Below are 26,996 nucleotides of genomic sequence, written 5' to 3' on the forward strand. Positions count from 1 at the left end.
GCACATATAAAATATATTTTTTCATTATATTTCTATTTTATTATAAAGTTTGAACTTTGACATTATGTGTGAAACACTACATCAATAAAATGAGCACAATGTGAATCATTGAAAACATCGATTCTTTTGAGGTAATTTTCGACCACTTTTTGAGCATATTGGGTGGTATCTCAGCCATAACTTGACGAATTTTGATTTTTATTTGCTCAAGAGTAGAAGGTTTACTAAACACGGTCTTTTGCGTAGTTTCACTAAAAAAAGTCCAGCGATGTCAATTCGCAGCATCTTGTTGGCCAATTGATATTGCCACGACGAGAAATTACAAGGCCCGGCAATGTCTCTTACAATAAAGCCATTTATACTCTAATTGAGCGGCGTGTGGCACCTTCTTGTTGAAACCACATATTCTCCAAGACTTTCTTTTCCATAGCAAATCAAAAAGTCGGTTTTCATATGTTCAATCACACCTGCGGACCAAAGAGCGTACCAAACATTGACTTTTTGTTGCTGTAATGGCCTCACTTGAGGATTCTCAGAACCCCAAATACGACAATTTTGTTTATTGACATTTTTTATTGACATTGAGAAATGTACTTCGTCGCTGAAATATTGAATTTAAAAAAAAGCTGTCTACTTGCGCCTGTTGTTGAAGCACCCATTGGACATATCTAGGAGGTTGTGAATGGTCAGCTGGCTTCAGTTGTTGTGTAAGCTGGATGTTATATTGATGTAGGTGTAGATTTTCAAATGGTAGACATGTGCATTCAAGAGGACACAAGCGTCCACAGGTTTTTCTTAAAACCCACCTCTGTCTATTAACTCCTACCCTCACCTCGCCGTGGTGAACATCGGGTGCCTATAGTACCTCAACTGGAGATTGGGTTCCAACCCCAGTGGAAAGTTGTTGGGGGCAGCAAACCAGAGGTGAGGATAGGTGTTTCCACTAAGGCACCTCTCCTTATCCAGACGGCAGCGTAGGAATTCCCGAGATGGAATCAACGGTGGCGTCTACAGTTCCAGTATGGTGGAACTACTTAGTGAACACCTTATAGGACTTCTTCGACTTATTCGGAGCCCAGGCCTGTAAGGAAGGGTTTATCTGGCTCCCCATCCTTGGAGTTATACTTAGGATCTGGCCCTCCAGGTTGGGGGTTGTGCCGTTGTTGTGACTTCCTGGCCACGTAAAAACTTTCATAGTTGCGAAGCACCAACAAGCCTCGAATACGGACGGATTTACTGTTGACAACCAAAGCAAACGAATAAAGGACAACGAATTTCGCCCGAAGTATTAGCGGAGGCCCTAGAACGCTATAAAGAAGATATCACCGCCATCCAGGAAATACGATGGGATGGGCCGGGCAAAAAGAGGATGAAAAACTTCGATATTTACTATGGTGACTGCTACCACGAAAACCAACAGCGCTTATTTGGATGCGGATTCGTCATCGGAGCCAGACTTAGGCAAGAAGTCTTGAGCTATATGTGCATCAACGAGCGCCTCATGATCTTACGCATCATCATCTCGGCAACATTAGCCTGATATGTGGGCACGAACCCACAGAAGAGAAAGACGACAACACCAAAGATATGTTCTTCGAGCTCCTAGACAAAATATGAGCAGTGCCCTAGCTACGATATTAAAATAGTCCTGGGCGATTTTAATGCCAAGCTAGGAAAGGAAGACATCTTTAGTGGAATAATCGGGAAGAACAGCCTGCACGACAACACTTCCGACAACGGATTAAGGCTCATAGATTTTGCTGCGGGGCGAAACGTCATGGTAGCCAGTACGCGTTTTCCACAACTCAACATCCACAAAGAAACTTGGACTTCTCCAGATCAATCTACCGTCAACCAGATTGACCATATTGCGATCGACGCCAGACACGCTTCCAGCATCATGGATGTACGAACTTTCCGAGGAGCTAACATCGACTCGGACCACTACCTAGTTGTGGCCAAGGTAGCACTTCAGATTTCCAGACCCAAGGCAAAACAGGGAGGTGCTGGGATAAGGTACAACGTCGAGTGGCTACAATCGCCAGAGATCGCCAAATCCTTTTCCGACCGAGTTACAAGTAACCTCTCTCCAAGTTCTCTGCCGCCAACACAATGTATCGAAAACCAGTGGCAACATTTGCAAGATGCAATCAGAGAAGCCGCCTCTGACGTGCTGAGTTTTAAGAAACCACCAACAAGGAATCCCTGGTTTGATGAGGAATGTCGGCAGGCAAATGCAGCCAAACAACAGGCACGCAACGAGGCGCTGCATGAAAGTACGACAGATGAGCTCTATGAGCAGAAGAGGCGAGAGGAACACTGACTTGTCAGAAGGAAAAAGAAAGAGCATGAGAAGCGTGCCGTCGAATTTGTTGAGAGGTTTAAAAGCAGGAATGAAGTTCGAAAGTCTTTTCAACAGGTGAAACGAAGTTCACAGGTACATAAACCTGAACCGAAGGCTGCAAGGACGAAAGTGGAAAAATTATAGTGGAACCGCAGTCAATGCTGAGGATATGGAAGTACCACTTCTGAAGGCTGTATAACGGCGACGACCAACCGAATTCCGCTGTCAGGCAGGATGGTCCATTCAACATAGGCGACGAAAGCCAACAATCCCGTCCTCCCTACTTAGACGAAGTAAAGATTGCCATGTCAAAGGAGGCAAAAGTGTCACTATATACGACTTTCAACATCCCCGTCCTACTATACGGTGGCATGACAAAAAAATTGTTGGTGTGATCTACGGTTCCGTATGCATCGAAGGGGAGTGGAGGAGAAGATGAAACGACGAGCTGTACAGTGACGTAGACTTAGCCAGAAGAGTAAAAGTCCAACGACTAAGATGGCTGGGTCACGTAGAGCGCATGGAAACCAATGCTCCGGCCCGGAAAGTCTTCAAATCCACACCCACAGGACAGCGCAGTAGAGGAAGACCGCTGATCAGGTGGCGCGCACAACTGGAAGGTGACCTCACCCATCTTGGAGCGCGAAATTGGAGACATCTAGCTAGGGACCAAACTAGATGGAGAAGTTTGTTGGGTGAGGCCCTGGTTCACACAGGACTGTAGACACCTTAAGTAAGTAAGTAAGTAAGGTGTAGATCAAAATGCAAAATACGCCATAATGTGCCTTAAGACAGTCCTAATTTCTGAGAACGACAAGGAATTGACACATTCGGGTCTTCGGCACCACTTTCACTTATAAAAGCGATATTTTTAGTGGTACGAGCGAAACGGCCTTGTAATATCTGTACTCAAACCAATATATTAAAATTTCTTGACAATTTTGCCAATTGCTTGCGTAGTTGGACGATTATGTAAACCATAATTTCCTCTTTAAGCACTATATGTGGCTGTGGCAGAATCACCATTTTTGTAGTACGTTTTAACAATTTGTATACGTTGTGCGATCCATTTTCGTAAATGTCAGACTTTTAACTGAAAATCAAATTAGTTCAACAACTTAGTTTGAATTTGGATAAACCATTATTTTTAATTATTTGTTTCTTATATATGAAAAAAAAATTGTTTTACTGCTTTAAATTTTGTTGCTTAAAGTACTACTTTTAACTGAGGATTAGACCAAGAGCATAATATTAATCTCATATGCAGCACAAGTTTATCAACTTTTGAACAATGGATGATGGAATGGTAAAAATTGATTTTCGACTCAAATATCTTTCCAAAACTTTGAGATATTGGCTTTAAACTTTTATCTTTTAAAAAATATTGTTGTCAACATTTAGTTAAATTTTGAGAAAAATCGAATTGACAGTTTACTTACAAAAAATAAAAACCTAACACAAAAACAATACTAAAACTTGGTAGACATTTTTCAAAAATTAAAAATATTGTCTTAAAACTGTTTTTATTTTTTTAATTTTTTTTGATATAAAATAGTTTTTTTTTTATAAAAATCCAAGAGTCTGTTTTTTCATATAAAAAAAAAATCTATAAGAAGAAATAAGAAATAATACAAATTTGGTAAAAATTGATGTTCGGTTCTTAATATCTTTCAAATTAATTTCATTAATCCAATTTGTAAAAATTCAATAAATGCTACTTTAATTGGTAAAAATATCTTTCGACTAAAAATCTATTTAACAAAACTATATTTTCAAACTAAACTATTTCTTTATATAAAAAATATTGTTAGTAATTTCAAAATTTCGAAGAATAATTCAACTAACAACTTTTTGAACCCAACCTTACAAACTTTTAAGCAAGACAAATCCACAGACGGGATGGAAAGTTATCAGTGTGGGTCGCATTTCAGCCTCTTTTGTTGTATTAATTTCATTTTAATTTGATATTAAGTTGCCGTTAAATTCCTTAAGCTTGCCTTGAATTGCATCTTATTTTTTTTGACGCACATAAATACTGTAAAATTTCTTCTTTCAAAATTTGTAAGGCCTATACAAATTGAATTAATTTCCTCTTTTAAAGTGAATTTTCTTTGGATGCTCTAGAATTAATATATCAACATGATTTCCAAAAATATGAAAGTCGAAAAAAAAGGAAAAGTGAATCTCTAGAGAAACTAATGGCCAATTTAAAAACTTAATAAACTTTTCATATCTTTTGATGTAATATAAAAGCACCCTCTAAATTATTGTAATTTAACTCAAAAATATGACAAACATATTTAAATAATAATATGTTGAGTCGTCCAAAGTAAATTATTAGACCATAACTTACTGGAAAACAGTATTCTAAAATAATCTAATAACTTAAGTTTCACTTCAGCCCTTGAAATGTGTGAATGTAATGTAAGATACATATTATGTTATTTTAATATATAATAATATAAATATATATTGTTAGCCTACTTCAGAGAACATTTCAAACATTTATAAGGTGTTAAAAACTCATCTCATTGTAAGTTTGTGACTTTTCCCCCACTGATTAAAAATTTGGTTCCGCCCCTGCCGTATTGAAGTTGTTCTGTAATCAATTATCATCATTACTTGCAAGTGTTTCAGTAAACCTTAATAAGAATATAAAACTCCTTTTTTAAGACCGTTCCTTACCAACACTTTTTCAAGCAACCCACTGGGAATTTAAAATTTCAAAAACTAGGTTACAAAAGCCATATCCCGAAAGGTGTGGTCTTTTTGTACTTTTGGAAATAAAATAATAGTAAAATAACTCTTCAAAACATAAAATTCTAACAGAAAATAAAATCATTTTGCGACTACCGGCCCAACTTATAACTACATCGGGGTTGGTGTCATTGAACAAATTATTTAGCAAATACACACACCTATTTTATATTCTTAACGAACATTTTTAGCGAATAATGTCAGAATCCGATGTTTAGAAACTAATTCAACAACTTTGCTTCGAAAAACAGCAAAACTTGGTAAATTGCTTTTCCTTATTTCAAATATTTATTTCATACACAAAACCACTCACAACGTCTTGCGTATATTTTCCGTTAGAGAGCGCTTTTTATTTATTCCAGGACAACATTATTTCAAAATTCTTAAATCTACTAAAATTCAACGGTTTTTAATTTTAAATTCTCATTTTCAGTTCTTATTGGATTAATTTCCATCCCATTGACACTATTCGAGGCTTCTTCACTAAGTCTTTGTTCTTGATCTGAGCTATTAACAATTAAATCAGCTCTCTTTTTTGCCAAACTTAGTCTAGATGCAGCTTTTGTGTCAGTTGATATTTGAAATCTTTCACACAAAAGTCCCTTGATAATTATTTTGACAGATTCTCGAAATCCATTATGCCACCAAGCATAAATAATCGGATTCAGCAAACTATTACACAATCCAAGGATAGCCAATGGACTAGCTATTGCCACTCGAAGACTGTCACAATAGTCGGGGTCTGAATTGGGACCACACATTGCATGGAGCATGGATGCGATAAAAAATGGAAACCACGTCACAAAGAAGGCCCCAGTTGTGAGAAGAACAATTTTGATGGCTTTCCATTTGTTGGCGCTGTAAACTTGAAGATTGATTTTTGATTCGTTTCTTCTGTAAAAAAATATAGAACGAAAACATGGAACCTTTAAAAATAGGTATTGCTAAAAACAGGACGTTTCAAAATGTATTTTTTTAGTTTTGATATTATTGGGATCTTGTGTCGTCTTCTTTGTTATAACATATTTACCTTCGACAACAACTAAATATGGATCTTCCACGTTGCCTTTGAAGTTCCAAATCCTCTTGTAACCGAATGACATTTAGGGCATCTAACGATGCAACTGATGTTTTTGAAGGCGATAAACCGCCTCGAAACAATCTTAAACCTCCAACATGTGTTCCTGGATCTCCCGATGAGGCTCGATGAAGAAAGGATATTCTGACAAGAGCATGCTTCAAAATAATGCTATACAGAACAATAATCAGTCCTAATGGCACCATTCCAACTGAAGTTGTGAAAAGAACAAGTTTCGGCGGAACCAGCACAATAAACCAGCATAGCTTCCCATCGTCTGTAGAGTTTCTCAGTCCGAATGCTGGCAAGAAACTAACAACACCTGCAAAAATCCATACTGCCAGGACCATACCACGAGCCCTCTGGGACGAAATCAACCTCTGATAGTGGAGTCCGTTTAAAATGTACAAATAACGGTCAATTGCAATAAGTCCAATGCTATAGCCAGACACCAAAGTTGAACAAACAGTCATACCTGGAAGTCTAGAAGTTATAAAATTTAGAAATCTATAGAAGTCACTTAGCTACCGCTTACCTATGCTCACACAGCAAACCATTTCGTTGCGCCACTCATTGGGGTAGTATTGGACACCGAGGGTAGTTATGCCAATTAGTAAATCCGAAAGGGCTACATTTCCCAGAAAAATATAAGTACTTCGAGGTTGTTGTCCTGCAATTATTAGAATAAGGATATCCAATGTTTGTTTCTTGTGTCCCTCTTATTGACTTACTTTTGTGAAGGATAAGTCCACTCGAAAGGACAATCAGTAGATTCACAAGAATTATTACGGAACACAAAATTGGGATGAAGATGTCATATAATTTTAATTGAATCTCCAGTGACTGAGGGTGAGTTATATTGATTTCCTTTTCAAGACGCTCGACTATTGATTCCTCTTCCATTATGATAATTGTGAGGGTTTTCAATGATTCTGCGTATAGTTGATCTGTAATAGTTAGGTCATTTGTGGGTCAAAAGTTATCTACAGTTTGTTTTGGTGTTTATTATAGTAGTTGAACACTTAATTAGGTGCCTGCTTCCAAACTTAGTGAATGTTTTGGATTATTTTGATATGTTTCAAAGGATCTAAAATTAAAAAAATGGAAAATATTTTAAACCGCTGTTGGTAAAATTTAAGAGGAAGACTTTTTCAACCACTGAATCATTCAATTTTTAAGAGAAAGTGTGACTCCATTGTGTATTTTGTATTATTTTCCAATATGACTTACTCAAGAAGTGATATGTTGATGCTAATTTGTAAAATAAATATTTACTGAATTATATAAATAATTTCTACATACGAAAAAAAGTTACTAATTGCCTTGATTTGATTGAAAACATAATTAGAAGACGAAAGCAAGTTTTTGGAATAAACCTATTTCCATGGAGTATGTTACTTAGTATCACAATAGTTATGTAGCTGATAATCAAATCAAAAATCTAAGTTTATCGTAACAGTAGATAAAGTTTAATTGTTTTTTGTTTGAAATTCTCTTAGTTATTAAAAGCTTTGAATAGATAAGTGAAAGTAACGCACTTTTATAAAGTTTGCATTAATATTATTGATTATCTAATAAAGAAAGGATGTTTTTTTTGCCAGAATCAAGTGTTTGATAAATAAAATGAAGGCTGTGAAATGATTGTGGATTTAATTAAATTAAATGCAAAGGTAAAAAGAAATAAATTAATGATAATTAAAGGGAAAAACATATCAGTATTTTCTTTTTTGATTTGATATTTTTGCGTATGAGCTATTGATTATCATACAAATTATTTGAACCTTCTTAGGGTGGTTTATGTTCTCATGCTGAGCGATGATATTTTGTATGAGCATTTAGTTCATGGTTTTCAGGCTTGAATCCATGCAATACAACTGGTATTGAACGATTGAAAGGTAATTACTAATCCCTGAAAACCGAAAGTACGCATTTTCAGTAAGAGAGCCTGAGGGAAAACCCTTTCAAATGCTTTTGAAATATCAAGTGCTATAATCTTACTTTCTCCAAAGCGAACTAAAGATTTGCTCCACTGTTCGGTTAGATGAACCATGCCGTACTACTAAAGCCGTATTGTCGGTCATTAAGAAGCTTTCGATCTTCGACATATTTCTTGAGCTGATAATTGATCAGCGTTTACATGACCTTGGAAAGAAGTTCATAGACATCCACTTCACTAAAGTAGTTTTGAAAAGTTATCAATTCAAGCAATATTTATATCAATTAATTCTTGCATGTCTTAATAATAAAAAAAAAACACCTTAGTTTACTATTTTTTTACTTGCGACATATAGGAACTATATGGCAAGTTTTGCATTCGTGCAAAATTTCGAACTCGAGATTTTAATCAAACATGATATTACGATGGTAAAGAAGTCGAAAAAAGCGGGTCCCGCGATTCCGTCCGGTCGGTTTTGTCTGTCTGTCCACGCTCCTACAGCCTAAACCATTGGGTCGATTGAGTTCAAACTTGGAAGTTAAGGTTTTGAGCAGATTCGCGTTAGGCATTTTTTTCATTTTTTTTTTTAAGATCAAAACTAACAGTGGCCACCATACAATTTTTTTGTTCAAAAAACGAAAATTCGAATTTTCTCAAAAACAAACCAATAGATTTTCTTTAAATTTTCTCTAAAATTTTATTTTTTATCTAAGCTTCTTTTAATAAGAAAACAAATTTTTGTATTGATCAGTAAAGGTACCGCTCATAGAACCGTTATTTTGTTTTTTAATTTTCTCAGCAACTTATAAACCGATTTCAATAATTTTTTTTTCTAAATAAGCTCTTATATTGCTTAAATAATATTTGATTATCAAAAATGCAATTTTTTATTGTTTGGATTTTTAAAAAAATATTGATTTTTTTTTCAAAATTCGATATCTCAAAAACGGGTCAAAATTTTTTTACGAAATTCAAACGTATAGCGTATATTAAAAATCTCTAAACAACTGTGTAACAAAAATATTTTTAGAACAAAATTGGAAAATTTTATATATACAAAATTAATTTAAAAAAAAAACGCTCTAACGATTTTCAAAAAAAAATTTGAAAAATCAAATGTTTTTTATTTATAAAATGGCATTTAAATTTTGGAATACAAACTTATTTTTCGGGCGAAATTTTGAATCTTAAAATAGTTTTTTTTTTTAATATTTTAACTGTGCATGAGCCCGAAATAGCGCATTATTTTAACAAAATTGTAATTACATTCCTAGCTTATATCTAAATTAGTGCATTTGGTACATATTTATGTATCTTTATAACTAAATTTATTGTAAATACCAACGATATGGCCGCCCATGTAGCGCAACTGTGTCGGATATGATATATTTAATCAAAAATCTATTTTAAAGTGTTTATCAAGAAGTATTATCTTGGTAACTTTGTATATGTGATTTTAAAATATTATTCTTTACGAATAAGATTGTTTCACACATGATTTACTTGCCTTGCCTATATAAAAAAATAAATACTTAGTACAAGTTTTAGAAACGGGCCAGAAAGAGTATACATGTATTTTTTATTAGAATCACTTTTTCAACGTATACCTACACATTATACCTATTTATAAAGGTATTACGTACAACTTCTACAACTACTGCTTACGTGTCACTTCATAACTGAAATCCAAAGCGCACAAGAGCCTGACTGTAAACAACACATGAATAGCAATTTCTTGTACCTGTTCGTATGCTTGTTAATTTTTTAAACTTTAACAAAATATAAACATAAAATAAAACTTCATGTTAGCGCTGAAAACTTATAGCAAAGAAGGAATGTAGTATGTACCTTTTAGCTACCAATAACATTTCTTCGTTATCATCATAAACATGTCCTTATCTATCTATCTGCATAAAGCTAAGCACGCCAATAAACTATTCTAAATTTTTTATTCGTTTTAGTCATCTACCTGCTATACCTAACTAAACAACCAATAGGCGATCGCTTTACAATTTAAACATTCATGGTCTGCCTCTTTCTTATCTTATTTATTTTCCATCCTGGTTCTTCTAATATGAAGTTACAATGAAGCTATCTTAAGGAAAAAAGCTTTGAAGGAACGAGTTGAATCGCATCGTAGCTTTATACATAATAGACCCCATTTTTCATATACAAAGATCGTACACAAGTAAAGCAGACTTATGAATGTAAATAGAAACAAATATCGGTAAAAGATCATAAGCAGCTGACGTAAGCATGCAAAAGTGTCCTTTTGCCGTAGTTGAAGTGACCAAAGAGAAACTGAAAAGATAATCCATTTCCTCTGCAACTGTCCTGCTTTGGAAAAAACTAGAATGAAATGCTTTGGATAAGCATTCTTTCACGAACTTGATGAGCTATCTGAGACAAAGATTAGAGACCTAATCTTTTTTCTCAACGCTATGAAGCTTCTCTATAAATCTTTCCCTTTCAATCCCAGGTCAAACGAGTTTTTGGTACCAAAACGGTGCACTACAGCGCTAATTGGATCCCAGGCTAGGATCGCCGTGAGATCGCCATTTCTACCTACCTAAGACGAAACATTTCCTTTAAATTGTACTTTTTAATGATGAAATCATTTTTATTGAATGATTGTTGATTAACCATTTCGGAATATATTCGATGCAAATCGAAGCGTCTTATTTTCTTTTCATTACCACCTGTTTGTTTTTAGTTTTCCTTTCAAAGATCAACTTTAACCTCAAATGCATTATTCCAATAAGGAAATATTTATCAAATGGCAGAAATTTTCAACCTTTCAAATAAAATTCGAATGCTTGGTTTCAATGATGAAAACCAATGATAGCTATACCTGGTCCCTAAATATTCTTGTTTGATCATAGCTGCACCTCCACGTTTGGAATTTTAAAGGGCTTTGGACGACTTTCTCAGGGCCTTCGATCTTTATCTTAATATTTCATTAACTATTTATTAAGAATTTAAACCTAATCTTCCCGATGGAATGGATATAAACTAAATCCAGTTCTTCTAAGTTATTTTGGCTTGATTTTGTGTAAAATCTCATACCATCGCAATTTTTCTATTTATTTATATTTTTAAAAAAACAAGTCAAAATCAAGTACACACCACATTCGAAGAATAAAAAAACAACAATTGCTACTTTTATTACTAGAGATTGATATCTATAGATAGATTTTTATTTGCATATTGATAACTTTATTTTTGAATGAAATTCCACAAGCACAATGCATCAGTACGGCTTTATATAAATATTTGAATAAATTTGTTTTTATAAGCTATAAAGTCCGATCGCAAACATACACAATCATCTAATCTTAACCCTCGCAAAGCTTTGAGTAAACAACAAAAAGTAGGTACTTATTTTATATCTGATTGCGAGGGTGCGCATAGATTTCAATTCGATCTAATATTCGAGTAGATAGAAATATAAGACAGAGCGGTTGAAGTAAATATTGAAAATATATCGAAAAATTAACTTTATGAAGCTTTCGACACCAAACAAAATCATTCTCTTGCACAAATAGACTCATTGTCTATCTCGATGGCGACTTGCGACTATAAGGCCTGGCCTCTAAGGAATTCCGTTTATTTAAACAAGCTTCATGATTTCAATTTTTAATACGTCTTTCCCAGGTACCGTACCGTCTTTGTCAATAAATCGATACCTTTATATTTAGTTTGCTTTTTTTGTTTAACTTTTGATATTTAGGTTATCATTTCTAAAGATGCATCTAAGATTCGTCAAAAAAAACTATTTCTCGGTTTAAAAAAATGTAACTTACTCGTAATTGTCTTTTCTTGAAGTCTTATAATAAGTTCCATTGAAAGACAGCTCAAATGTATCATTTTTGTTTTTTTTTTAATGAAAATCTTGCAGTAATACAAAAATGCTGAACAAATTTCTACGACACACTCTGGCTCTTTACATATTTTGTTGTTGTCATTTTTTGTTTTTTGTTTGTTCTTCGTTGATTGAAAATTGAATGAGAATTGCGTTGACAGTCGTGGACTTCTACAAAGACCTTTCGATTCGTGGGTGCTAGATATGGACACACAATAATAAAAAAAAAACTATACCCATACAAAATACCAAAGATACGAAATCAATTCAATATCAAAGAATAATCAAAATTCAGAAGCTATCGTTCGTTGGCCTTGGTCGTTTTTTTGCAAGAAATTAAATCATGTCAACAAAATAAATCGAATGTCTTTTCTCAACGTATTATAATATGCGGAAGTAGTATTCACAAGAGATCACATTTCCGCTTGTCAAAAATTCTATTTACTATTTTATTTATACTTATGTAAGTTAGGTTTTGTATATTATTTGCGAAAAATGTTAAGTAAACAAAATTGATAAAATTGACTTAGAGATGGGGGAATATTCCATTTTGCTCAAAAATCATTTTTCGTATGATATTTTTTAATAATAAGGGTTGATAACACTCTTGTTTATAGAGTGACATACGAGTATATCATCAAAGAAGTACATTTCAAGCACAAGTACCAGTAGAAGTATCGGGTATTGTTAGTAGAACTTGAAAAAATCAAGTAAACGATACTTGGTTCTTGAAAAGCAATAAAAAAAATAATTTGTTTTAAGTACATACTTTCTTCAAAAGATGTGTTTAAGCAGCAATTGGAGTAGCTGCTGAATGGACATCATGTAGACGAAAAAAATGAGCAAAGAACCATGATACCAGTTTATGAAGACATAATACTTGCACCCAGTATTATCCATAAACCTCTCTGCAACACTTTGATCAGCACTTACCAGTGTAGCTTCAGGCCAGGCAGATCATAGGTAGATCAAATATTTACATAAAGACAAATCTTGAAAAAGACCAACGAATTTCAAGCTTTTGACACACAATATTTTCATCAATTTAAAATCGCATATGATATCATAAGTCGCCAAGAGCTTCTATTGATGATATGTCTGAACTCACAGAATCCCGAAAAAAACTGATCCAACTATGCCCCTTGACGTTACAAAACACGCAGTATAACGCCCAAAAAAGTAAAAACTCAACCGAACTATTTCAGATAAGTGCATAGTCCAGGAAAGAAGATGCACTATCATGTGATTTCTTTAACATAGTCCTGGAGCAATAAACAAGAGTGGTGTTAACCTGAAAGGCACTACCTTTAGCAGGTCTTCACAGATTCATTGGCAGTAAATTCGAGGTAGCCAAGGAACAAGGGGTTCACCTACCTCACAACAAATATTCCATGAACGGCACCTTAGTGTAAATCCTACATTGCTTTGGCCAAAAAATAAGTTAAAAACTCCTTACTCCAAAGACAAAGTGCAAGCAATACTCCAATTTTACCAGTACTAGTCTACTATGCCGGGGAATTGATACTGGGCACTTTAGAGATAATATTTCTACATCGGACACAAAAGACTTGTCACAGTTTCAAAAGTACTTCAAAAATACTTAAATATTTAATCAGCAGTTTTGCAGTACCCATTAAAACTACTTGATAGTAAATATTAAAGTATAGTCAGTAATAGTACTTGAAAAAGTACACGTGCTGATGGGTTTTGCAAGTATAAAGCATGTATCGGTACTGGATTTTTACAAGTCCCAATACCAGTACCCGGTATTGGATACAAACTGATGAGACTTTTGGGTTATTGGGAATTACTTCATTATGTAATGAATCAACTCATAAACACCGCCATGGATAGTTACACTATCATTCGGTTTGCCAATCTTAATTTTTAGGTAATTCTGTTTTGGAATTTGGAGGAAGACAGTTTGGAGCCTTTTGGTTCGCCAGTACTGATGTGTTGAGAGTCAAACTGACTTTTATGAAGCTGAAGAGACGTGTAAGAAACCGTAAGGTTGTCTAACTGAACTGAACTTTAAAACGAAAAGATACGCTTATTTGCTCCTCTACGTGGTGAGATAAATACTTGGATAGAAAACTTGAGAAATCAGTACATATGGATGACGAATAATTGATACAATTATTTTGAAAGGTCTTTGACTGAGAAGATTTTGACTATGCGAATTATTTCAAATCATCCTTTAGATGGCAAATGATGATAAATAAACGTTAGTTTATTTCACTTTCCTAGGTGTCACTTCATCGAAGACTAGCAGTCAGACGCAGACCACATGGGAAATGTCAGAGGCCACTGGTTTAATCTAGAGACATACTTAGGATGGCCTCTTACTTAAAGTATTCTCCAAAAAAAGCGAACAACTCTGTATTTGAGAATACTTTAAGTGTCCATCAAAATTTAAGCGAAGTAACAATGTCTCCTGGAGCAGCAAGCGTAAGAACTTGCAGTTAAATAGTGGCTAAACAATAATAGTTGGAGCTGCGAGTAACGATTATTCCTGTATATTGGTGTGCTTACCTTTTGATTAAATTAAGCCCAAGTTGGTTTAATTTTCTCAAAACAATTTGGCCATATTACACTTTTTTACTGTTAAATATGACCACAGACTGGAAACCAGATTTATTTGAAGTGGCATTTCTGAGAATTAGCCTTAGTTCCGTAAGCAGCAACTTATTCATGACACTGTTGACTTTTTTCCAATGGTTACAAATGGATGTTATTGTTAGTTTATGTTGTATCACGAAGATGTTTTCTAATGGTTTAAAAAAGCGTATTGATTTTAATTGCGAAATTATAAAACCCTCACCACTCTGCGTTTACTTTTTAAAAATGTAGATTTTACTTCACTATCATAAATTACAAAAACTAACAAAAACATCATTAAATTAATAGGATATACAAAAATAATTATAACAAATGTTTTTCTTTGAAATTTTCTATTAGAGATCACCAAAACTTAATTTTTTTTTGTTTCAAAATCAGTGGGTGACATTTTTTAAAACTTGAAATCTGACCACATTGTACGACTTTTTATTATTTAAAAAATATCTATTTAAATGTTTAAATCTGGTAGATCTTAGCTGTAAAAGTTAATTGTCTTACAATTTTTAATAACCTGTTTACATTTTTTTTTTCAAATTCAACATTTTTGAGTTGGGCTTAAGTGCTTTGTGTAAGTTCACATTGTTTCAGTTTTTTTTTGAGAAATAAGTCCTAAAAAGGGATTTTTGTTTACCTTTAACTGGTTTTTGATTAATTCTGCATTATTATTAGTTTAACCTATTTCCCCCCATATATTATTGTTATCTCAGTTTTCTTGGAACTATAGTAAAATGCTTATTGGAATAGATATTGCCTTCGAAAAATTATATTAATAATGAAAAAAATTAAAAAGTAATTTATATGTAACTTAAAGTATGCATATTTTTTTTAAACATTCTTGCTAATGGTTTTGAGGGAATATTTTTTTTCTTGCGTTAAACTGGAAGATCTTTCAATATTTGTATACAAAGAAATCAATCACATTTATAGTAAATATTCCACAATAATTAAAACCAGAAAGTAATGTCATATCTTCAATTCATATACACTACCACAAATTTTTACAAGAAACAACACGGGATTAAATTTTCTTACCACAAAGCTTTAAAATAATACAAGATAGAAATTGTATACTAAATCAAACCATTCTAAATATTCTGTCAAAAATATTAAAAAATGTAACTCTACGGCCTAAAAATGAAAAAAAGTAGCTGGGATGCGACCCACACTGATAACTTTGATTGTTTTCGTGTTTGGTTAAAAAAGTTATCAGTTGAGTTATTCTTACAAATTTTAAAATTACCAACAATATTTTTTAAAACGGAGGCTGGGATGCAACCCTGATAACTTCCCATCCCGTCTGTCGATTTGTCTTGCTTAAAAGTTTGTCTATATGTACTCTTATCAATTTTTACCAAATTTGCGTAATATTTTTTGTAGATTTTTTGTTTATGAAAAAATGGACAGTTGGATTTTTATATAAAAATTACTGAATATCGAAAACAATATTTTCTGTGAAATAAAATAAGTTTGAAGATAATATTTTTCATTTTTGAAAATCTATTTGAGTCGAAAGTAAATTTTTACCAAGTTTTAGTATTGTTTTTTTTTTTTGAGTTTTTTTTTTGTAAAAAAACTGTCAATTCGATTTTTTTCATCATTTTATCGAATGTTAAGAACAATATTTCTTATAAGATAAAATTAAATTGAAGCCAATATTTCAAATGATTGAAACGATATTTGCGTCGAAAATCAATTTTTACCAACTTTTATACATTTTTTTTTGGTTTTTATTTTTTTTAAAAAACAGTCAATTCGATATTTCTCAAAATTTGTCCTAATGTTAAAAACAATATTTCTTATAAGTAAAAATTAGTAAAAAGCTATTATCTTAAACTTTTGAAAAGATATTTGAGTCGAAAACCAATTTTTACCAACTTTTATAAATTTTTTTGTTTAGGTTTCCATTTTTTGTAAGAAAACTTTCAAATTCGAATTTTCTCCAAATTATTCTGAATGTTGAAAACAATATTTCTTATAAGATAAAATTAAATGATAGCCATAATCTCAAATTTTTAAAAAGATATTTTCGTCGAAAATAAATTTTCACCAACTTTGAGTAATGTTTATTTTTAGGTTTTTATTTAAAAAAAAAAGAAGTTTTCTGTGAAATAAAATAAGTTTGAAGCCAATATTCCAAATATTTGAAAAGATATTTGAGTCAAAAAGCAATTTTTACCAACTTTTGTTTAATGTTTTTTAGGTTTTTAATTTTGTGTACAAAAAACTGTCAATTAGATTTTTTTCAAAATTTTACTGAATGTTAACAACAATATTGTTTGAAAGATAAAAGTAAATTAAAGCCAATATCTCAAAGTTTGAAAAAGATATTTGAGTCGAAAATCAATTTTTACCAACTTTTATTAATTTTTTTTTTAGGTTTTTTAGAGGACGAAAAAAATGTCGCGAACGTACGGACGTACGGACGTACAAACGTACGTACACACGCAAGCACAGACATCTTTCTAAAAATCTTTTATTTCGACTCTAGGGACCTTGAAACGTCGAGAAATGTCAAAATTTTCAATTTGACAAATCGGACCCATTACAATAACTTCCTATGGGAAGTTAAAAACAGTCAATTCGATTTTTCTCGAAATCTTTTCGGACGTTAAAATTTTTATTTTTCGCTGCGCGAAATTGTTTTGGAGTTTTTTTCAGTTTTTTTTTTAATTTATAAAAAAAAAAACGTTAATTGGATTTTTTTTTTTTTAAATATACTGGTTTGGTATCACTATGATATAAAATTTAATTCAAGTCTCTAGCTTTTTTGGTTCTGCATCTTTCAGTCTTTTTTTATCTGCATAACAAAATTTATTTGAAGTCGATATCTTTAGTGGTTCTTGAGCTATAGACAACGAAAAAACGTCGCGAACGTACGGAGAAAAATCTAAAGTTTGCAAAAATTAAAAATAGCTATTGTCCTCAAACTTTTTTTATTTCACAGAAAATATTGTTTTCGATAATCAGTAGTTTTTCTACTAAAAATCCAACAGTCAGTTTTTTTTTCATAAAGAAATAAAATCTACAAGAAATAGTACGCAAATTTGGTAAAAATTGATGTTCTGTTCTTGATATCTCTCAAATTAATTTTATTCATCCAATTTGTAAAAATTTAACGAGTGGTACTTAAGTTGGTAAAACTGTCCTTTAGACTAAAAATTTTTTTAACAAAACTAGATTTTCAAGCTAAACTATTTCCTTAGATGAAACATATTGTTGGTAATTCTAAAATTTTTAAGAATAATTCAATCAACAACTTTTTTAACCCAACACGAAAACCTTCAAACTTTTAAGCAAGCAGATGGAGATGGACAGACAAGATGGGAAAGTATCAGTGTAGGTCGCATTCCAGTCTCTTTTCTTTTCAATTTATGATACAATTTTAATTGTGGATACTCGATCAAGAATAATGTGCTGTTGAAAAACTTAGGTTAATTACCCACAAAATCAACGAAATAAATTGATGCGTACTTGAGAGTACACTTCGTGTCACATGGATAGGAACAAACTTTTTAACTTCCCATAGAAAATTATTGTAATGGGTCCGATTTGTCCCATTAAAAGATTTTTAGAGAGATGTCTATGGATGTGTGTGTTTGACGTCCGTACGTCCTTACGTTCACGAAGTTTTTTTCGTCGTCCATAGCTCATAAACCAGAAGAGATATCGACTTCAAATAAATTTTGTATACACAGAAAGATGCAGAAATTGCTCTCAAGAAAATTGCGTGTGTGTTTTTTTTTACCATTGCAGTTTTAAAAAGGTGAACCCTAAATATCTCACGAACCAATAACTCTAGAGACCTGAATTTAATTTTGTATTGTATAATTAACGGTTTTCTTATAAATACAAAAAAAACTGAACAAAAAATGTTGTGTGCAATAAAGAATAACTTAAAGTTGGTAAAAATTAAATTTGACACAAATATCTTTTCAAAAATTTGATACAAAGACTGTTAGATTTTTTAAAAATGTCAGTTTTTGTCAAAAAAAAATTAAAATCTACAAGAAATAGTACGCTAAATTGGTAAAAATTGATGCTTGGTTCTCCATATCTCGTGAATAATAGAAAACATCGACTTAAAATTAATTTCAATCATACAATTTGCATTTGCTTATGTAAGAAATACAAACTTTTAAGAAATGCTACTAAAAAAAATATCCAAATTATTTTTGGTTATGTTTAATTTTTTTAGAATAATTTAACTGTTAACTTTCTTAACGAAACACAAAACCCACAAACTTTTTAAGCTAGACAAATCGGAAAACGGGATGGGAAGTTATCAGTGTGGGTCGGATCTAAGCCTTTTTTGTATAAGTTTTCGACTACTTTTCATATATAAACTTCTGTTTGCATATTACTGAAAAGCTTTTCATTATTTTAAATATAATTTGTGAAGTTTGTTGTTTTTTTTAAACAAAAGAACGAATACGAATGCGTTTGGTTAGACGTATTTTGAAAAGGCGAAAACTTATGCATTCAATAATTTTCTGTTTACAAATCTGCAAAGTACAAGTGCAAAGCTGCAAAGTGAAAGTGTTTGTTGAAATAGGGCCTGAATTAAAGTGTACTACAAGTTTTTATACTTAAACACTTTTTGACCTTGAATTCATGAAATTAATCCAATTTTATAAGCAATCGGAAAATTATTGCTTTGTTTGTTGATCCGTAACTGATTTCTTAATTATTTTACATAGAATCAAACCTGATTTAACACAATTTTGAATATTCATACCTTTTTTGTTTTAACTTACTTATATGTTTGGTTGTAATTAATCCAGAATAAACTCGTCGTAATACTTGTATCTTCGTAAAACACTTTAACTTTATATGAGGTCAAAATGAACACTGGCACCAAGTACACTTGTCAAAATACCTTTTTATTACCTCCTATAAATTACTCACATACTCGGTAGCATATCAAATATTCTGATAATGTTCGTTCACAAAAACGCGGAATTGGACATGAAACGCATTCTTAAATAGTACGAATATTTATTCGTTAAAATTATAGTAAGACACAACAGAAAACAATTCATCATGATATTGATTTACGATATTGTCATATTAATATAATTGTCATAGTTAATTCTCTTATCACAGATGTCCATAGCATTAATTTGACAAAGGTGAACAACTTTTTGGCTATATTAAGAGATATTGAATTTGAAAACACGTAAAGGTAGAAACGATGTGACGATGACGATGAAGTTGTTGCTTGAAAGAGTAAACCGATACTGAGTATCCGTATTAAGCTTTTTAGCAATTATATTTAATATATCGGATTTTGGGAATACCATCATCAGTTATTGCAAATAAAGCTCTGTGTTGCGTACAGCCTTATCGGCATGATTGGCTTATAAAATATGCTAATTAAGTTCCAAGCATATTGAATTAAGCGTATACTAAAAATAACATCTTTATTAAGTGCATATACTTTGATTGGTTTGTATTAGGGATGTTTATGGACACGGGCAGATATAATGATATTTTACTCAGTTTGTTTAATCGTGATTTTTATCTCGATGGTGATGATGATGATGTTTGATTAGAATTAATCTTTCCTTTTGATAGTTTAATGAGCCATAGGTTGTGATGCTTGAAATGCCTTGGGTTCAAAGGCTGAAGTATGATTATTTGATTCCGGATGCTGTCTGACTAAGTAGGGCAAATTTCAACAATTTTATTTTTATTTAAACTTTATTTGTGAGTTTCTTTATTCAGTTAAGGAAATAAAGAAAAGTCGGTTAAGCTTCTGGTAAGTGAAGATTTATTTGACTTTAACACTTTTGTGTCTTTTTTGTATGAATACTTCTATGATTACAGGTATTCTTTACTTTGTGATTGCCATTTTGATATATAAATTGATATAATTTTTAAGTAAATGTCAAAAACATGCACATGAAATGGACTGCCTAAGAGGGTAAAACATAATTATTATAATTTATTTTTTAATTTTCATTTAAAATGACGAATGGTAAGGACTTTTACATTAATTAAATCACAATTAAAAAAGAGGCTGGGATGCGACCCACACTCATAACTTCCCATCCCGTCTGTCGATTTGTCTTGCTTAAAAGTTTGTCTAGATTTTATTTTTTATGAAAAAACGAACTGTTGGATTTTTATATAAAAATTACTGAATATCGAAATCAATATTTTCTGTGAAATAAAATAAGTTTAAAGCCAATATTTTTAATTTTTGAAAAGCTATTTGAGTCGAAAGTAAATTTTTACCAAGTTTTAGTATTGGTTTTTTTAGAGTTTTATTTTTTGTAAATAAACTGTCAATTCGATTTTATTCAAAATTGTATCAAATGTTGAAAACAATAATGCTTATAAGATAAAATTACTTTGAAGCCAATATTTCAAATTTTTGAAAAGATATTTGAGTCGAAAATCACTTTTTACCAACTTTTATTCATTTTTTTTTAGGTTTTTATTTTTTGTAAAAAAACTGTGAATTCGATTTTTCTTAAAATTTGATCAGATGTCGAAAACATTATTCTTCGTTGCACAAAATTGTTTTGGAGAATAAATCATATTTCAGTCGTAAAATTTTGGAGGTGACAATTTTTTTTTCAGTGTTTTTGATTTATAAAAAAAAAACGTTAAATGGATTTTTTTCATAAAATATACTTCTTTGATACCACGTTACAATATATTATATACAATTTAATTCAAGTCTCTAGCGTTTTCGGTTCGTAAGATATTTAGGGTTAACTAAAATTTTCACCTTTTTTTCAAATTGCTATGGTAAAAAAACCACCCACGCAATTTTCTTGAGAGCCCTTTCTGCATCACTGCATCTTTCTGCCTTATTATCTGAATAACAAAATTTATTTGAAGTGGATATCTCTCCTGGTTCTTGAGCTATGGAGGACGATAAAAACGTCGCGAACGTACGGACGTACGAACGTACGTACACACGCACGCACAGACATCTTTGTAAAAATCTTTTATTTCGACTCTAGGGACCTTAAAACAACGAGAAATGTAAAAATTTTCAATTTGACAAATCGGACCCATTACAATAACTTCCTATGGGAAGTTAATAACACTAGTTATTATATTTTCACCGTAGTCACTACCGAGAAAGCATTGAGCACCAGGTAAAGAATCTGAAGAAATCATTTAGACCGTCCCACTTAAAATTCTTCAATGGCCAAAACGTTCTCTTAGAAACCCTTTTCTTTAACTGGGTTTGTTTGAAGCGAGAAAATAGCAGATATGACTTGATTGTCAGATTTACTAAGAGACGTTATAATTGATTGTGTAGGTATTTATCAGGATCTGAAGTAAGGCCTTAGCGTCCAATATTCGATTGGGAGCTAAAAATGTTAAGAAATGTCGTTAAACACACAAAGTAACTGAAGCTTCAGTCACAGCTTTTACTGCTCGTTCAACAGCTTGAGTGTGACAAGAAATTCGAATCCAATTAAAATTTTCATCCCCTTTTTGTTCAACAAACATTCTGAGATTTTCTTTGGTTATAGATTTTAATATCTGTGGCTCAGTAATTTTGTCTTGCCAACTAAAAAGGTCGTAATTATGTTGAGGCATTGAAATGTACCTTTGGGAGTTGGAACAGGCGCAATTATTTTGAAGTTGTTGCTCTAGCTTTTAAAATTCGACGAGCAGATAATTCCCGAATATGGCTGGGGATCTGTGATCATTGCAAGCAATAAGTTTTCCGGATGTGCGAAAAAGCTGTTCGTTTGAATAACTGGGTCGATAACAGCTTTTAAATTTGTTGGCAGATATCTGGTTTGGTCGACGAGTTTGAACAACTGTCTAGATCCATCTTTACAACTAGGGTGAGTTTTAATAGAAAACCATACCGGAGCGTAGACCTTGACAAGTACGTTGCAAGGGTGATAAGAATTGCAAAAGCACACACTGTTGAAACAAAAAGATGAATAATTCTGTTGGCACGAGTTAGCCATCGTGCATGGGACATTTTGCCTGGTGATATGTTTGCTAAATCACTAGGAATTATGCCGAATGAAACTGCTTCAACTATTCTGTATAAGTATTTTTGGTCTGTGTAATGTGTAAATATCATCATCAGAAAGTGCAGGTAAGTTCGTCAGAATAGGTTGGAACTGAGTTAATATTAGTTTTTCACATTTTTCGAGTTATTTGCCAATAATGCCTGAAAACGTCTGTGGCCCAGAAGCACTGCCATCATTACGTGCCTAAATGGTTGCTCATTCATATGCAATAAACAAATGATCCACTGCACTGACCTATTTAATCTTTTTTCCGGCATCTGTATGGTTCCGCCGTTTTTAGCAACTTTTACATTTGTGCCATCGCATTCAGTTGTAATAAAATTATCCATTGATATACCAGCATTCATAAAAAAAAGAGGCTGGGAGGCAAACCCACACTGATAACTTCCCATCCCGTCTGTCGATTTGTCTTGCTTAAAAGTTTGTCTATATGTACTCGTATCAATTTTTACCAAATTTGCGTACTATTTTTTGTAGATTTTATTTTTTATGAAAAAACGGACTGTTGGATTTTTATATAAAAATTACTGAATATTGAAAACAATATTTTCTGTGAAATAAAATAAGTTTGAAGCCAATATTTTTAATTTTTGAAAAGCTATTTGAGCCGAAAGTAAATTTTTACCAAGTTATAAAGAGTGTCCCAAAATTAACGCAAGATTTGAATTTGCCGCCATTTATGCAGTGAAGTGTTGGCAACCCTGAAAAAAAAGCAATTTGACAGCTAACAGTACAGGGTTATTAAAAATGGAGAGCTACCCGATAGAACAACGTGTCTTCATTATTAAAGAATATTTCAAAAATAGTGAAAGCTTGGCGGCTGCAGTTCGAAAATTTCATACAAAATATGGTCGGAATAGTGTTTTAACTTCGTCAACTGTGAAGAGATTAATTGAAAAATTCATGGAGACTGGATCCGTTGGAGACGCCAAACACACTGGTCGTCCAAAAACATGCCGTTCAAATGTGACAACTGACAATCCAGGAACCTCAATTCGACGTCGTGGACAAGAATTGCAAATTTCAAGAACCAGCGTACAGCGTACACTCACCAAAGATCTGTGTCTTCATGCTTACAAAATTCAATTAACACAACAATTGAAGCCTAATGACCATGGACAGAGAAGAGAGTTCGTTGAATGGATTATTGAACATCAACAAATGGACCCTGATGTTTCGAGCAAAATCATCCTAAGCGATGAAGCACATTTTCATCTTGATGGCTTTGTCAATCGCCAAAATTGCCGCATTTGGGTTTTGTCGAAAAACAAATGCATCCACAACGCGTGGCTGTATGGTGTGGATTTTGGGCTGGAGGCATAATTGGGCCATATTTTTTTGAAAATGATGCTGGCCAAGCAGTGACTGTTACTGGTGCTCGATATCGCTACATGATTACACAGTTCTTTCTGCCAAAATTGGATGATATTGATGTTTCAACAAGACGGTGCATGTCATACAGCCTGTGAAACAATTCAATTACTGCATGACACATTTCCAGGTCGTGTACTCTCTTGTTTCGGTGATCAAAATTGGCCTCCTAGTTCGTGTGATTTGTTTTACCCGTGGCATGATGGTTAGTGCGTTGGACTGTTATGCAAGGGGTCTTGGGTTCAATCCCTGCCTGTGCCAGCTAAATTTAAAAAATTAATTTTCGCGGGTACTGCCTCTTGCGAGGAATTGACAAATCCTTCAAGAGTAATTCTTGTCATGAAAAAGTGCTTTCTCAAACTAGCCGTTCGGATTCGGCCTTAAATTGTAGGTCCCTTCCATTCCTGACAACAGTACTCGCACACAGGAATGGTTGAGAGTTGTAAGTCACTAGGCCCTGGTTCACAACGGACTGTTGCGCCACCCCATTTGATTTTGAGTTCGTGTGATTTAACACCATTAGACTTCTTTTTATGGGGTTATTTGAAATTACAAGTCTATGTCAACAAGCCCACAACCACCCGTGCATTAAAGGAGGAGATTCAACGCTGCATCGACGAAATTCAGCCACATTTATGCAGAATGGTCATGGAAAATTTCAACAAAAGAGTGCGCATGTGCATGCAAAGCCGTGGAGGCCATTTGTCCGATGTGTTATTCCGTACATAACCCTATCCTATGTACTATGACTAAAAACGGCGTTTTCTATTTAATTCAAATCTTGCGTTAATTTTGGGACACCCTTAACGATAGTACAATACTTTCTTCAAAATGAATTTGTTTAATTGAGTAAGTTGAAACATGGGATAACCAGAAAACATATTGCTTCAAAGCTGCTGGACGTATAGAAATCGTTCGTATCTCAAGATATTTCTTATGAGCTGACAACAAATCACCTAATCGGTCGTAAACTTGAGGGAGAAGAAGATTCAGTTCTTGGGAATTAGCTGTTCTTAGAAAAACGTAGAAGACCACTTCTTTATAATTAAACACAGGAAAGTTACCTTTCCTTCATTGGGTTTATTAAAGAAACTCAAATCAAATCTTTTCGGTACAAAAGTTTTCACTTCTACGTCTTTTCCATTTTTCTGAGTCCAATTTTTCTTCATACGAGTATTAATACAATAAGTTTCATTTTGATAATATTTTTGTTTTTGTTTTTAATAATACCCTATGTACATAGTATAAAAAAATTCCTTAAGTAACTATAGCTAAACATTTTTTGGCGATGTATTTCTCAGGTTTTGTGTTTGTTCTGAAGCATTCATAAACGTATTTTGTTTTCCTTGATTAAGTCTTCTATTAGTTTCTATTTCTTTGACATGCAATCTTTCGCCTAAGAGTCTTTTGAAGATTCTCTTCACCGATTCTCGAAATCCATTATGCCACCAAGCATAAATGATAGGATTCAATAAGCTATTGCACATTCCAAGGACCGTTAATGGTCTAGCTATAGCCACCAGAAGCCTATCACAATAGTTAGAATTTGATTTTTGGTCACACATTGCATATAGTACAGCTACAGCGATGTATGGAACCCAAGTTATAAAAACAGCTCCAGTTGTTAGAAGAACAACTTTAATTGCCTTCCATTTGCTGGAACTGTAAACTTGAACATTGTTGTTGGATTTGTCATTCCTGATGGGAGAAATAAAAAGCTAAGACAATTATCACATCATTATCAAAGAGGTATGTATACTCACTTTTGACAACAGTTCAGAAGGGATCCTGTACATCGACGACGGCTCGATGGGACTTCTGTACCTTCTTGTGAACAACTGTCATTTGGACTATCTAGTGAACCATCAGTAGAAGTTCTTAAAGAACTTCCCCGAAAGAGTCGTAGACTTCCCTTATGAGTTCCATGGGTGTCCGTGAAGGCTCGATGCTGGTGAGATATTGCCGCAAGTGCATGTTTCAAAATGATGCTATAGAGTACAAGTATCAGTACTAATGGTATCAGTACGTAACATGTTGTAATAATAAGGAGATATCGGGGAAAAAGGACAATGAACCAACACAGCTTGCCGTTGTTTGTTGGGTTTCTGAGTCCAAATGCTGGAAGAAAACTGATTACTCCGGCAGAAAACCATATGACCAAAACCATGGCGCGAGTACGTTGTGACGAAGTAAGCCTCTGGTAGTGAAGTCCGTACAAGATGTATAAATAACGGTCGATTCCAATGAGACCCACGCTCCATATTGACACCAAAGTTGAACACACGTGAAAGGCTATAGAAGAAAGTATTTAAAAATGATTTTAACAAAAAAAAGGCTTTAAAGTTCCTCACTCACCCGTGCCTATGCAGCAAACCATTTCGTTGAGCAGCTTCTCGGGACAGTATTGCATAAAAAGAGTCACTAGTCCAATTAACAAATCAGAAAGGGCTACATTTCCCAATAGTATATAAGTGCTTCGAGGCTGTTGTCCTGAAATCAAAGATTACTAAATTGATAATTGCTTGTCATATAAAAATATAGCTACTCATCTGATTGACTTACTTTTGTTAAGGATCAATCCACTTGAAAAGCATATGAGTAAATTTATAGGAATTATTATGGCACATAAAATTGGAATCAGTATGTCGTATAATTTTAATTGAATTTCCAATGCCTGTGGTCGAATTATATTAATTTCCTTCTCAAGACGATCCACTATTGTTTCTTCTACTTCCATCATGAAAAGGACTATGGGGACGACGACGACAATGATGATGTTGAGTTGTCAATATAATACATTTAAATTGTTTCTAGTCCTTGCTTGGTAGTCAGTTATAGTTGCGGTCATGCTGAAAATTAATTCAAACTTTGATTAGCTGTTTCAGTTTCAAGTTTTCAAACCAATCAAATTTGTGTGTTGAATTTGATTGCTTCGATTGTTTCCCAAAGGATCTAATGTAAAGAAGAAAATTTGTAAATTTATGTATTAAGAACTTTGTCAAACAAAATAACCA

General features: G+C 33.0%; 1 protein-coding gene across 1 annotated transcript; it reads right to left on the minus strand.

Moving 5' to 3' along the window:
• Window positions 1-5,430: 5,430 nt before the first annotated feature.
• On the minus strand, window positions 5,431-26,823 carry LOC129940886 (uncharacterized). The gene is made up of 9 exons (XM_056049411.1): window positions 26,545-26,823; window positions 26,338-26,472; window positions 25,746-26,274; window positions 25,260-25,680; window positions 15,629-15,635; window positions 6,911-7,126; window positions 6,715-6,849; window positions 6,132-6,654; window positions 5,431-5,995 (listed from the first exon to the last, which is right to left on the minus strand). The coding sequence occupies exons 1-9, from the start codon at window positions 26,720-26,722 to the stop codon at window positions 5,494-5,496; spliced, it is 2,646 nt and encodes an 881-aa protein (XP_055905386.1). The 5' UTR covers window positions 26,723-26,823; the 3' UTR covers window positions 5,431-5,493.
• Between the last annotated feature and the right edge of the window lie 173 nt (window positions 26,824-26,996).

Source organism: Eupeodes corollae, chromosome 1 (genome assembly GCF_945859685.1).
Source record: "Eupeodes corollae chromosome 1, idEupCoro1.1, whole genome shotgun sequence".
Taxonomy (NCBI): Eukaryota; Metazoa; Arthropoda; class Insecta; order Diptera; family Syrphidae; genus Eupeodes; species Eupeodes corollae.